The following is a 13457-nucleotide window of genomic DNA, read 5'->3' on the forward strand; positions in this document are numbered from 1 at the left end:
TTATTATTTTTTATAAAATTTTTATTTTATTTTTTGGTACTTTATAGGGACATCAGTGTATAAAGAAAAAAGAAACAAAATTAGAAAAAAGAAGAAGTTTAATTGTCAAATTAATTGATTATTTTTGAATAATTTCAATCCAATGACCTCTAATCAGCCCAATCTTTCTACCTATAAAAAAGTCCAATTCCAACAATAAAATCAACTCAGTTGTTATAATAATTAAAAATTTATAATCCAAATAATCATTGTTAATATGGGATTACACAAACATTATTAGGTGGAGCACTGTTTGCAACCACTGCAAAACATCATATACAGTCAATGCGTACAGTGCTAACACTAACACGCGTTCACCAACTATAATCGCCAACACATTTCTTTACCTGCTGAAAGATTTCTTCTTCAGCACAGTAGCATAACTAGCTTAACTAATCTCAAACTACTTAATAGACTCAAAGAACCTTATGGCACATCGCACTACTTACTTCTAAGGTTTTTATTTAAATAAATATTTTATTTACTAAAATAAATAATTATAAAAATTATTACGAAAATACGTATTCCAGTCTTATCTTATTTACCGTGTAAATAAAATAAGCTTGCACGTATCTTGTTTACACTGTAAATAAGATAAGAGTGATGCGCATGACACGTGTATATCTTTTAGTGTAAACGAAATACGTACAAGCTTATCTCATTTACACGGTAAACAAGATACGTGTTAAATTAATGTGTTTACAGTGTAAACGAGATATATTAAGACAAATTTTCAACTGTTATAAAAGGATGTGAAACCTTTAGCATTCTCCACATACATTTCATATCTTCTTCTTCTCCGTTTTTCTTTCAAAAAATAGACAAAAATGTCCAGTAGTAGCAGATATGTGGTTATCTGTGTATACCCTAATTGTCGTATGAGAAACAGCGACAATAGGGTGATATTTGAGTGTGAGAATCCGTTATTATTGCGCACTCGGCGCGTAAGTTCGTTGTCCGAGTTGAAGAGTTTGATATTGAGCAACGTTGGTGGCATAGGGAGAAGAGAAATCGAAAGGGTGGAGTATAAGTAAGCGAGATCTCTGACAAAAAAATATTTTACAATTATTGCTTATAAAAAAATGAGTAATTACCCAAATCAGTCCCCAAGAATTTTAGAATTGGACATTTTAGTCCCCAAGAAAAATTAATATACAGATCAATCCTAAGGTTTTACTCCGGCAGACAAATCAGTCCCCAATTCATTTTTCGGCAGAGTAATTACTCAGATCAGTCCCCAAAGATTTTAAAAATGGACATTTTAGTCCCAAGAAAAACTAATGTACAAATCAATTCCCAACGTTTCTCTCTGTTAGACATAATAGTCCTCCTTTCAAAAATAAAATAAAATAAAATAATAATTATTAATTGCACAATAATATTGTACTATATTTTTTGTATTTTTTAGACAAAAATAATGATAAATTTATTCATTAAATATATATATATATATTCACTTAATAATAATAATAATAATAATAATAAATAATAATAATAATAATAATAATAATAATAAAATTAAAAGAAATTATTTTACAAGAAATTTAAAGTTAAAATCATTTGATATTTTTGTATTTAATATAATCAAAAGATGTCCTATGTAAATATATATATATATATATATATATATATATATATGTCTGTATTAAAAAATATGTATTAAAAGAAAATATTTTAATTTAGATTTATATTAAATACATATTTTTTAAAATAGTATAAGATTATATTAAATACAAAAATATCAAATGGTTTTAACCTTGAATTTCTTGTAAAATAATCTCTAATAATTTTATTTATTATTATTATTATTGAGTGACTATATATATATATATATATATATATATATATATATATATATATAAATCTAATGAATAATTTTATCATTATTTTTATCTAGAAAATACAAAAAATTATGGTATAATATTATTATGTAATTAATAATAATAATAATAATAATAATAATAATAATAATAATAATAATAATAATAATAATAATAATAATCAATAAAATTATTAGAGATTATTTTACAAGAAATTCAAGGTTCAAACCATTTGATATTTTTGTATTTAATATAATCAAAAGATGTACTATTTTAAAAAAATATGTTTGTATTAAAAAAAATATATGTATTTAATATAAATCCAAATTAAAATATTTTATTTTAATACATATTTTTTAATACAAACATATATATATATATATATATATATATATATATATATATATTTACATAGAACATCTTTTGATTATATTAACTTTGAATTTCTTGTAAAATAATCTCTAATAATTTTATTATTATTATTATTATTATTATTATTATTATTATTAATAAGTGACTATATATATATATATATATATATATATATATATATATATAAGAATTTAATGAATAAATTTATCATTATTTTTGTCCAAAAAATATAATACAATATTATTGTACAATTAATAATCATAATTATTTTATTTTATTTTATTTTTGGACGGAGGATTATTATGTCTAACAGAGAGAAATGTTGGGGATTGATTTGTACATTACTTTTTTTAGAGACTAAAATGTCCGTTTTTAAAGTCTTTTGAGACTAATCTGGGTAATTACTCTGCCGAAAAATGAACTGGAGACTGATTTGTCTGCCGGAGTAAAATCTTGGGGATTGATCTATATATTAATTTTTCTTGGGGACTAAAATGTCCAATTCTAAAATTCTCGGAGACTGATTTGGGTAATTATTGTATAGGTCCATCAACATATCAAATTGGCTTAACTATTCTATACATTTACTTAACAGAATTTTACACGTGTATACTAATTTAATTTATGTTGACACAATATTTTTCTTCTGTTAATATGTACTTATTTAACTAATACATATTTTTTCAATACGTTACGTGAAACTAGAACATTCAATAAAGTAATTAATAATCTAATTATCAAACTTTAACTTAATCATCTAATTATCAAACTTGGATACTTAATAACTAAATTAATAAATTAAGAAATGTGTGACCAATAAACTAATTCTAATGATTAGAAAATATCTACCCCAATATTTAAACTCTAAATTAATAATTATGTAGTTAACAATTTAATTACCAAAAAATCATAACCACGTTTCTAGAATTATTAGTTACTATTAGTGATATGTTCTTAATGATACAAATTGTATTCTAGTTTTTGAGAAGTACTCTAACCATGACTATACATATATGGGATTACATAAACATTAAGATAATAAAACTAACCGTAAAGTCGGCTGCTCTCGGCGTAGTGCCATGTCGTGTTCAGCTTGTTAATGTCCCGATCACGTGCATGTGCATGCATCATCTTTGTCTAACTCGATAATATGGTCAGAAAGGGATAGAAGAGACGAAAAAGTGATGAAAAGATTTCAAATGAGGCCAAAACCTCGCTGTAAACGATATTTATATATAGGCGTTAACCAATTTTATCTCGTATATACTATAAACGAGATATACATGTATCATGTACACTGATCTTATTTTGTTTATAGTGTAAACAAAATATATAAGAGATTATATTAGAAGACGTATTTTCATAATAATTTTTATAATTATTTATTTCAATAAATAAAATATTTATTTAATTTATTTAAATGAAAAATTCCTTACTCCTATCACTAATAATTTAATATTTTCTTTTTTCCCTTCACCGGCTAATAAAGTAATAATTAGGTATTGTTTGGATAATCGTGAAATATACTTAGTTATCACTTATTAGTGTAAATACAAAAATTCTCTCACTAAAAATATACCTAATTATTACCATTGGAGATGATGTTATTTTGATTGTAAATAAGTGAGTAATTTAATATGATAAAAAAAAGAAATTCTTCGATATTTACAAAAAAAATTGTTTAAATTTTTTAAATGCAAGTTGATTTAGGTGGATTTACCTTCTTTATATTTGATTTCAACAAGTGAAATATAGATATGGTGGGAAAGACCAAATAAATATAGTTATTATATCTCACTAGTCCATTTAAATAAGTATTAGAAATTCGAATTTCGCTTTATATATGCGACAATCTATTGGCTAGTAGACTCTTAAATAGAGTTTTAGTCCTTAACTTATTGAGATAGACAAAATTGTGGAAAGAAAAAAATTATAAGGATAATCATTTTAGTATTTAAAGATAAATTAAAAAAATAAAAAATTAACAAAAAGAATGAAAAAGTGTCGAAAATTCTAATAGATCTAAAAAGAGAGCTAGAAACGAGAGAGGAAAAGGAAGTAGAGAACGAGAGATGAGAACAGAATGAGAAAATAAATTTATTGATTCCGAAAACTGTTTTATAAAGGAACTTTACTCTTGTATTTATAGTCACAGTTTAGATTGAATTTTCTAATAACTATTATCCTTCTAACAAACTCGATATCTTAGCATAACTAACTGCTAATCACATGTCTCACATTTCAACTAGTTTCATCTCTTCTCTCTATTTACCTTCAACAAAAAAATAAAAGGAATAACGAAGAAGCAATATTATATCTGAATTGAAAAAATTCTATGATACCTAAGACATTAGTGTTTAGGGAAATTCTGCGGTGCTTATATCAAAGATAAGCATAGTATGTTGATATTGCATGTCAACGTTAGGCAAAGACACGTCAATAGTAAAGTCACAGCCGTGCACAAAGAAGAACGGAACCGTTCTGCTTAAGAATTTTATTAGGGACAATGGTATAATGGTTTGGTTAAATAAGCAAGTCATTAGAGGTAGGTTCAGTGGGCCGTTGTTTAACGGACTTCTATTGTTTTTTTTTTTTTTTGGGTGACAGACTTCTTTTGTTTGAGAATGTGTTGTATACTTTTCTAGAAGGCCCTAAAGAAATGGGTAATGTTATCCATGGACAAAAAATTTTATTTGAGATGGAGTAAGAAAAAGTTATGCGTGGGTTTATTGTATGAATATATGCCACTGTTGAGGTTTTAATAGTCTAAAGTGATTGTGATATTTCTTATATGGGGCTGTGGCCAGGGCCGGTCGTCATCGCTGATATATTCGTCATCGAACTCGGACGCCGCCTCCGATACGAGTCTTGGCTGCGGTGTTTGTCTCCGGCAGAAGAGGCAGCAAGTCGCAGTAGGACGTTGTGGGCGTCGTATTGTTCCCTCGAACGTCGCTGTCAGCTTCGTCGTCACTGTTAACCTACGACGTGCAACCCGATCTGGTGAGTGTTAAGAAATTTTAGTGTTTCTGTTTTAATTTAGTTGACGTAATTCATCACTGCAGTCTGATATTTTTGTTGAAAGTTGAATGGGTTAGTGAAATTAGTTAGGTTAAATTAGTTTGTTACGAAAGGGATTTGGTATTGATTGAAAATTGAGTTTATTATCGTGTTGCTGAATAATCAGTTATTTAATATTATTTGCTGTGAAACACTATGGCTTAAGATTGAATCTGTTGTTGTGTTGTTTAGACAGTGACTAAACTAATTTCTTGTTTATGTAAATATGTAAATCATGTTTCTTTGCTGAAAATGATTAGAGTTGAATTTGGTTGATTAGGATGGCAAAATTTTTATGGGGTTCATAACTGAAGATTGAATCCATTGTTGATTGCTAAAATAAACACTAAGCTAAAATAATTACTAAATCTAATCTTTTGGGAGAAAAGTAGGGTTGGAAGCACATCTTGGGGGCCTCTGCCTGTTTAATATCATTTATTTATTTTTATAGAATTCGTATAATTGTCATGTTTATATGAAATTTTTACCTATTGTTTATTTTTGTATTGAAGTATTTTTTTTCCTTGTATTATGAATCTATTAATTCTATAAGAGTACTAAAGAGTATTGAGAGTACAAGAATGAAGAGTATGAATATTTATTTAAATACGTAAAATAAGATTACAAAATAATATAGAAAATTTATTTAAAGTTATATCCTTTTGAATGTATTTTATGGAAATGTTATTTTGAATAATATGATACTAACAACACTTAGTTCACTATAATATATTTTAGTATAAAAATTGTCAAACAAAAACCATGTCAATACCAATTTACTTTTGATGAAAATAAATTATGTAAAATCCATTTTGCAGAAACTCCCATTTCTAAATTTTAATCCACACACACCCAGAAGTATATAATCCCATTGTATCATTCTATTTGGCCTGTGCCTAAAATTTTTCATTTATGTATGATAGAAATGAATGTTGTTAAATGTCAATAAAATGAAAGGAGAAGTTTTTTTAAGAGTTAATTGAGATAATATTATGTACTCCTTATTTTCGTTAATTTGGTTCTGTTTCTATTTTTGTTTGCGTTACTTAATTGTTTTGGTCCTTGAATGTGAACATTTGAAGTGATGAAAAGTAAGCTTTGCTGCAAATTTTGGTCTCATTTAAGGATGTAATAATTTCGAATTGCTGGCATATTTTTGGCAAATAATTTGCGGGCTGATTTTATTTTAGTATGTCACGTCTGTACAGAGGAGTATGGGAGTTTATTCTTAGCAATGATTAGTGTCGTTAATTTGGTGAGTATTTAAGTTTGCTATAGCAGTAGGTTTGTGTCTTAATTTGTTTGGGTGTAAATTGTCATTAGAGAAGGTTCTAAGATGATAGAAATTTTAAAAAGGGCTAATTTAAAGTAGAGTACTTATTCTTCTCCCAACATTTCAGTGTACTCTAATTGCAAAAGTTTAAGCATGCTACCTAAGCAGGGATGATGGACATTAGAATAGGTTTGTTTGGAAATAGCATTTTGGTGGTTGTTGCTGGCTTCGTTTATTGTCTAATGGAAATATGACTTAAGTGAGATGGGTTGATAGTGTTTTTGTGAATTTGTTCTGTCTTGGAATCTGTAGATGGGAACCACCAACAAGATGTGTGACAACGACGATGCTTGTCAAGAGAATGCCTACACTAGAAATGGATCAAAGAATGTGGATGAGGATACGACTCACAATACTACCGAGAGTGAATTTTTCTACCGAGACATGGGAGAATTTGGTGACGTTGAAGGGATAGATGTGGAAGACATAATGAAGAAGGTATTTAGGAGCGATGAGGATGTGTATGAGTTCTATAAGAAGTTTGGAAAATATCACGGCTTTGGAGTTAGGAAGGGGGATTCCTGGAAGGATGAGGACGGTATTGTCACAAGGCGGAGGTTCTTCTGCAACAGGCAATGTTTGAGAGATGAAAAGCACTATAATCGGGTAGATAGGATGAGGGTTCATAAACCAGAAACGAGGACTAATTGCGAAGCGAAGTTCTCCATATACCTTGACAGGAGTGCTTCTGTGTGGCGAGTAAGGAAGATTGAAAATAAGCACAATCATGACTTGACCCCTAGTTGCATGGTGCATTTGATTGCGAAGTACCGGTCACTCACGGATGCCGCCAAAGCTCAGATAGATGGGTTGAACGAGTATGGAATTTCCACAGTGAAGAGTGTACGATATATGGCCGGGATGGCTGGAGGATACTCGTTGGTTGGCTTCTTAAAGAAGGATGCCTATAATCACATTGATAAAAGAAGGCGTGTAACGATTGCAGAAGGCGATGCAGACGCTGCGCTTGCATATTTAGAAGGTAAGACAGAATCGGATCCGATGGCCATGGCACGGTATAGTTTGACCAATGAGGGAATGCTAGGCAATATGTTTTGGGCCGATGGGGGCAGCAGAGTCGATTACCAGTACTTCGGGGATGTCCTTGCGTTTGATGCGACATACAAAAAGAACAAGTATAGGCGGCCATTGGTAATCTTCTCAGGGGCCAACAACCACAAGCAGACGACCATTTTCGGTTTTGATTTACTAATGGATGAGACATTTGAATCTTATAAGTGGATATTGGAGAACATGTTGGAGGTGATGTGCATGAAGGAGCCATCAGTGGTTGTTACAGATGGGGATGAGGCGATGCGTAAAGCCATAACATTAGTATTTCCGAAGGCAACCCACCGCCTATGTGCATGGCATTTTCAGAAAAATATTACGGCCAACGTGAAGGAGCCGTCACTCCGATCACGATTTAACCGATGGTTATATGCGGACATCGACATTCGTGAATTTCTAACTGAGTGGGACTTAGCGGTTGAAGAGTTCAAACTTCAAGATAGCCTATGGGCGAGGCAGGTGTTTGGTAAGAAGGAAATGTGGGTGAATGCATATCTGAGGAATAAGTTTTGCGCCGGGTTTAGGACCACATCTCGATGTGAAGGTATAAATGCAGTGGTCAAGAATTTCCTTCAATCGAAGCATACTATTCTTGAACTTGTGCAGAACCTGGAGGTAATGGTACGTGATTATCGGAATAACGAGCTTCTAGCCCAGTTTAGAACCATTGACACTTTCCCAGTAATGACAACTAGCCTCGATGCCATAGAGCGGTTCGCTGCGCTGACATATACGAAAGAAGTCTTTGCGGACGTTAAACGAGAGATTGAACGAGTTACAGTCGTTAATTTGGTCCGGTTAAGAAGATCTTTAAACACAAGGGTATACTCATTGGAAGAGTACGGATCTCCTGGGAGAGTTATTCTAGTACTGTTTGATCGGAATATGGGAAGGCTCAAGTGTCGGTGTGACGGTTGGACGAAATACGGATACCCATGTCGCCATCTCTTTTTTGTCATGAAGCATGAGCATCTGCAAGAAATCCCGGAGCAGCTGATTATGAAACGATGGACAAAGAATGCCAAAGCGTTGAAGGAATATGTGGAGAAGACAAACGATGGAGGCGACCGGTCCTTCTTGCTTAGACATGGTGCATTGCATACCGCATGCTGCTGGCTTTTTCTCCTAGGTGCGCAACAGTTTCATTTGTTCGGGAAGGCCATGAAGGGAATTCGGGAGCTATGTAGGGATCTCGAACGTGAATGTGGACACGCTGAAGAAATCAAACACACAAAAGGGGAACGAAAAGTTATTCGTGACCCTGTGTGTGTTAGGACAAAAGGGGCGCCTAAGGTGCCTAAAGGAAAAAGCAATGGACGCGAGAGGAAATGCACAAAGTGTAAGAATACTGGCCATACGAAACGAAAATGCCTGGATGCTTACCGGGTACGGCTAGATGAAATGGAGCAAGATAAACTTCCTGTCCCCCCCTTAGATGAACACATGCAGGAGATTAAGCAATTTGCTTTGCTGGAGAAGGTATGATCACAACTAGAATTAAGCACCCAGGGGTTATCTTTCTGTATGCCACAATTGTCTAGGGTCATGAGCAAATAACCAATGTATGGTATATCTCATCAAATTTGATTTTATTAGGGATTTTTCCCGGTATATTGATATGCAGTTAGGTGATGCGGGTTTGACCGGAAGCAACTTTGGCACCATCTCCGATCCAACTAAGACTTGTGCTGACCACGTTGTTGAAGATGACACTAACACAGCTTATTACCAAAGGTTGATTGCCATGATTTGCACCCAAGCATCTGTGATGGAAGGTGGTCGCTTTGACCTGAATGATATGTAAGCTTTTTGCTGTGTTTTTTTTATGATGGATGCACTTGGTGGTTCCATATTTTTACTTCATTGCTTAAAGCCGATAATTCACAAACATCAAAGATCTCGTTATAATTAAATTTAATATCCAATACCCATTTAGACATTAATCAATGTATCGATCTGCAACCTACCGTCGTTCGATTGCAATAATAGACTATTAACAGTTGCTCTCTTCATTAAACATTATTGGAAGCTGAATTTCTAGAACTTGTAGGGATTCGGTTGAAATTTCCTTTTCTAATCTTTTTGAAGTCCAATAAACTTCTTTTGTTTAATTTCTGGTTTCTCTAAATTTTGTTTTCTACAGGACTGGGGATTCATGAAGCATTCAAGGAATATGGCATTGGTCAGCATTTAGTAACTATCTGTGGAGAGTATAGGCCTCAGCCCACTTTGTGATACTGGATTTTGTTTGTTTCACAACTTGATGATTTCATTTGAATTGCCGTTATAAACCAATCTTTTTTTTCTTTTTAAATATTTTTAACACTCTTCTAAGGATCATATAAAACATCTTGTTCTGATTATGGAATGACGTCTTAACATTATCTATTTGTGTAGTAGCTGGTGTTCATGGTGTCATTGCTTAAAAGAAAAGTCCAAATGTAACTTTGCTGTGATCTTCAATGGACGTGGGTGACCTGGAGCAGTAGTTGCGTCATGCGAATTAATTTTCAATTTAGCTTGTTTACTATTTTACATCGAACATTAACTGGTTTTAATGTACCTCACATACACTATCACCGCTTATGTTGAATATTGTTATACCGAAAGGGAATTTGGTTAAAGAACTTACTAACATAGACCACCAAATTGGTCCTCATGTATTGGAAATAGCTTTATTTTTAAGTCATGTACTAGCCTTATTTTTAAGTAATGTATACAGGAAATGTGAAATGTGACCATCTTTTATGCTCATTTGAAGCTTTGGGTCATACTTGCCTCATTATGACCACTTTCCTTTTACCTTTGCCCTTCTTTGTAGCCTTCTGACCACTTTCGATAACCTTAGCCTTTCCTTTGTTTCTTCCGGTGTTGCATTTCGAGACCTTTGTCCCTTCACATACTTTAGATCTCGGATGAGCACACATTTGGGGGTTTAGCACCTTCTGACTTCCTTTTTTTGCCGACTGCACTACCTCTTCGTGTACAACATCAGAAGACTTCCTTTGTTCCCTCAACAGTGCTTCGAGAACCTTTCCGTGCCCCATGATGACTTCAGTAAGCTTTTGTATTTGATCTGCCTGCGATTTCAGAATCACTTCCGTCGTCCTGTCCTCGTGCCGAAGATGCTATATTATGAACCCAAAAAGTAGAGTCAAAATCTTTCATAAGTTCAACTGATCGACGAATTGGCTAAAACCATGAACCAGAAAATGCAACAAGGGATCAGTTTTTCTTACGTCGTTTACGCGACTGAGAAGGTCTAACAGCCTTTGGTCCATATCGTTGGACGACTTGGTTCCATCATCGGGTACTTCTCTGAATAAAACACATAACAAACATGTGTCTATTATACCAAGGGATTTGTAGAATGATTTGAAGACATACTTGGGGTATTCCATACTTACTTGTCAATGCCCGATTCCATTGCCTGCTGCTCATCCATAGATGGATCCGTCTCAGTTGCTTTGGCATGCTTCGTCATCGTGACTTCCATTAGAAGCTTCAACTCTTGAGCCAATGTCACAGTACAGAACGTACACTACAACTCAATACCTTTCTAACATGTATTCCTTTATATATAGTAATGGGTCTTCCCGAGTATGATTTTGTATTGGGCCCGTAGTAGAGGTCAGGCCCAATTACCATTGTGCATTGGTTACATGCATCATACCCCTACTCTAACTCAAACGGATACAGAGACGACAAAAAAAAAAAATTTTGGATGTCACCACAAAAGGTCCTTCATGAACATAATCTCACTTACTGAAAATTCGGGACATCTTTCTCATACAGAATTGTTACCACTTCTCCCAAGATCTGAAATGACTGAGAAGACAACACACTGATCCCTAATCCTCTGATACCGTCCTCATCAAATCATAGTCTCTTCTTTGTCAATCATATGTCTAATCAAGTCCTCCATCTTCATACTCAACTGCTACTTTCATTGCACACTTAACAAAGGATTTCCTAAATCTCACTGATTTGATCATTTTCTATTGCAGTTGTCATACTTTTTTCATGCTTTCAAGTTGATTAAATTTCCAAATATGCTAATTGCTGAGTAAACCGTCACTGTGTATGTCCTATTTGATGAGCTGGTTCCTTTGTTTTTAAACATAAATAATTTGCAATTAAATGTTATATAAAAGATCAAATCCAAACCTACTCACCTTACTGTGGCACATTATGAAAATATCAATAAACACAAGCAATTCAATTTGAAATTCTATGACATAAACATGTCAAAGCCAATGTCATCCGTTGTTACGTTATAAACTTGTTAAGCAACTTTTACATCTACCATATAGAAACTCCCCTTATCTGTAACCAATCTCAAACCCCAATCTGAATCCCCTGTCGAATTAATTTTACTTTTTAAAGATTTCTAGTATATGGGAATGAACCCTACTTCCACCATGCCTCTATATAGAGAAGCTTATTTTTAAACTATTGCTGAATACTTTATCAAGTCAAACAACGCATATTTAACATAACTAATATTATACATTAAATTAGAGTTCACATCTTGTAGCTAATAAGAAATTAAGTGAACAACCTTTTCAGGAACAAGATCAGGCTTCACATAGCTAGGCTAACTAGAACCTTGTTTAAAACTCTGAGTAATTGCAACATCCATCAACTTCGAGTTGCAGGTTCTAGCTAATACGAAAATAACTTCACAACCTTTTCAGGAACAAGATCAAGCTTCATATGGATAAGCTAATAACACGTCGGTTAAAACTCTGACTAATTACAAAATCCATCATCAAATAACAATTGATGATTACAACAACTACATACAGAGCACACTTCTAACAATGCAATGACCCACCTAATCTATGACTAAAAGCAACTAATGAACAACAAATATTTTTCACACGAAGAATAGAAAGAGTCACATCCCAGACAGATAACTTTGGAGGGATGAAACCTCCGCCTTAAGTCATGAGTTCTCCAACTCAAGTTCGCGGACTCTGTTATAGTTGAAGTCGACAACAGTCAATTTAGTTGTTTCCACAATCTTGTTAAGTATCTTTAAAGATGCATCTTGCCTTGCTTTTACTTCCTCAGAGAAGAGAATGCCTCGGGCAATAAGTTCCAGTCCTAAGTGGTTATCTGAAATCACCACTATGAAGCCGACAAGATTGCCCCCTTCCCTCGTGCACGAATCCCTGCGGTAATAACTCGGTGGAGGAAATGATAGAGCCACACACGCCCGCCGCAACATCTCTTCCATGTCCCCCGCAACAACGACGTCCTCTTCCATCTTAAGCCAGGGTACTGCAAACCCACATTTGAAATCAACTATAAACAACGGAATTAACCTTACTAAACATTTAAAATTTTATTATTCAAGGTTCACAGAGTACATACCTACAACCTCAGAAGAGCTAGTACAACCCCCAACATTAGAAACACTTTTTTCGCCTCTAGTTATGCTCAAACCTTGAAAATAACTGGATAATGTCCCTCTGTTGCCATTGGTTGGTTGGCCACCTCCTCCACGGTCGTCGTCGTCTTCCCCACCGTTGTCTCCTCCGGAGCGCAGCCACTCCACGGCCTCACGCCGCACTTGGAATCCTTTATACTCATTTCCCTTAAAACCCGAAACTTGCCTCTTACAATCAACCCAGTTCGTGTAAATTCCTAGAACCCTACCCTTCCTCACAACATAATAGTTATACCTACCACCTTCCATTGAGTCTACACTGAAGCTTCACCTCTCCATAATATAACCCCCTTTCTTTTATAAGCTACCC

The 13457-nt window shown here is 33.5% G+C and overlaps 1 protein-coding gene across 1 annotated transcript; it reads left to right on the forward strand.

Moving 5' to 3' along the window:
• The first annotated feature begins 866 nt into the window (after window positions 1–866).
• On the forward strand, window positions 867–9496 carry LOC130933618 (protein FAR1-RELATED SEQUENCE 5-like). Its single transcript, XM_057863241.1, has 5 exons — window positions 867–983; window positions 5039–5231; window positions 6730–6791; window positions 6874–9171; window positions 9317–9496. Exons 1-5 carry the CDS (start codon window positions 867–869, stop codon window positions 9494–9496), a joined length of 2850 nt encoding a protein of 949 aa, XP_057719224.1.
• The last annotated feature ends 3961 nt before the right edge of the window (window positions 9497–13457 follow it).

The sequence above is a fragment of the Arachis stenosperma genome, chromosome 6 (genome assembly GCF_014773155.1).
Source record: "Arachis stenosperma cultivar V10309 chromosome 6, arast.V10309.gnm1.PFL2, whole genome shotgun sequence".
Lineage (NCBI taxonomy): Eukaryota > Viridiplantae > Streptophyta > Magnoliopsida > Fabales > Fabaceae > Arachis > Arachis stenosperma.

Coding starts and splice junctions, on each gene's coding strand:
- LOC130933618 (XM_057863241.1), top strand. CDS start 867: ATGTCCAGTAGTAGCAGATATGTGGTTATCTGTGTATACCCTAATTGT. Junction 5,232..6,729: donor ACGACGTGCAACCCGATCTG/GTGAGTGTTAAG, acceptor CTACCTAAGCAG/GGATGATGGACATTAGAATA. Junction 9,172..9,316: donor AATTTGCTTTGCTGGAGAAG/GTATGATCACAA, acceptor ATTGATATGCAG/TTAGGTGATGCGGGTTTGAC.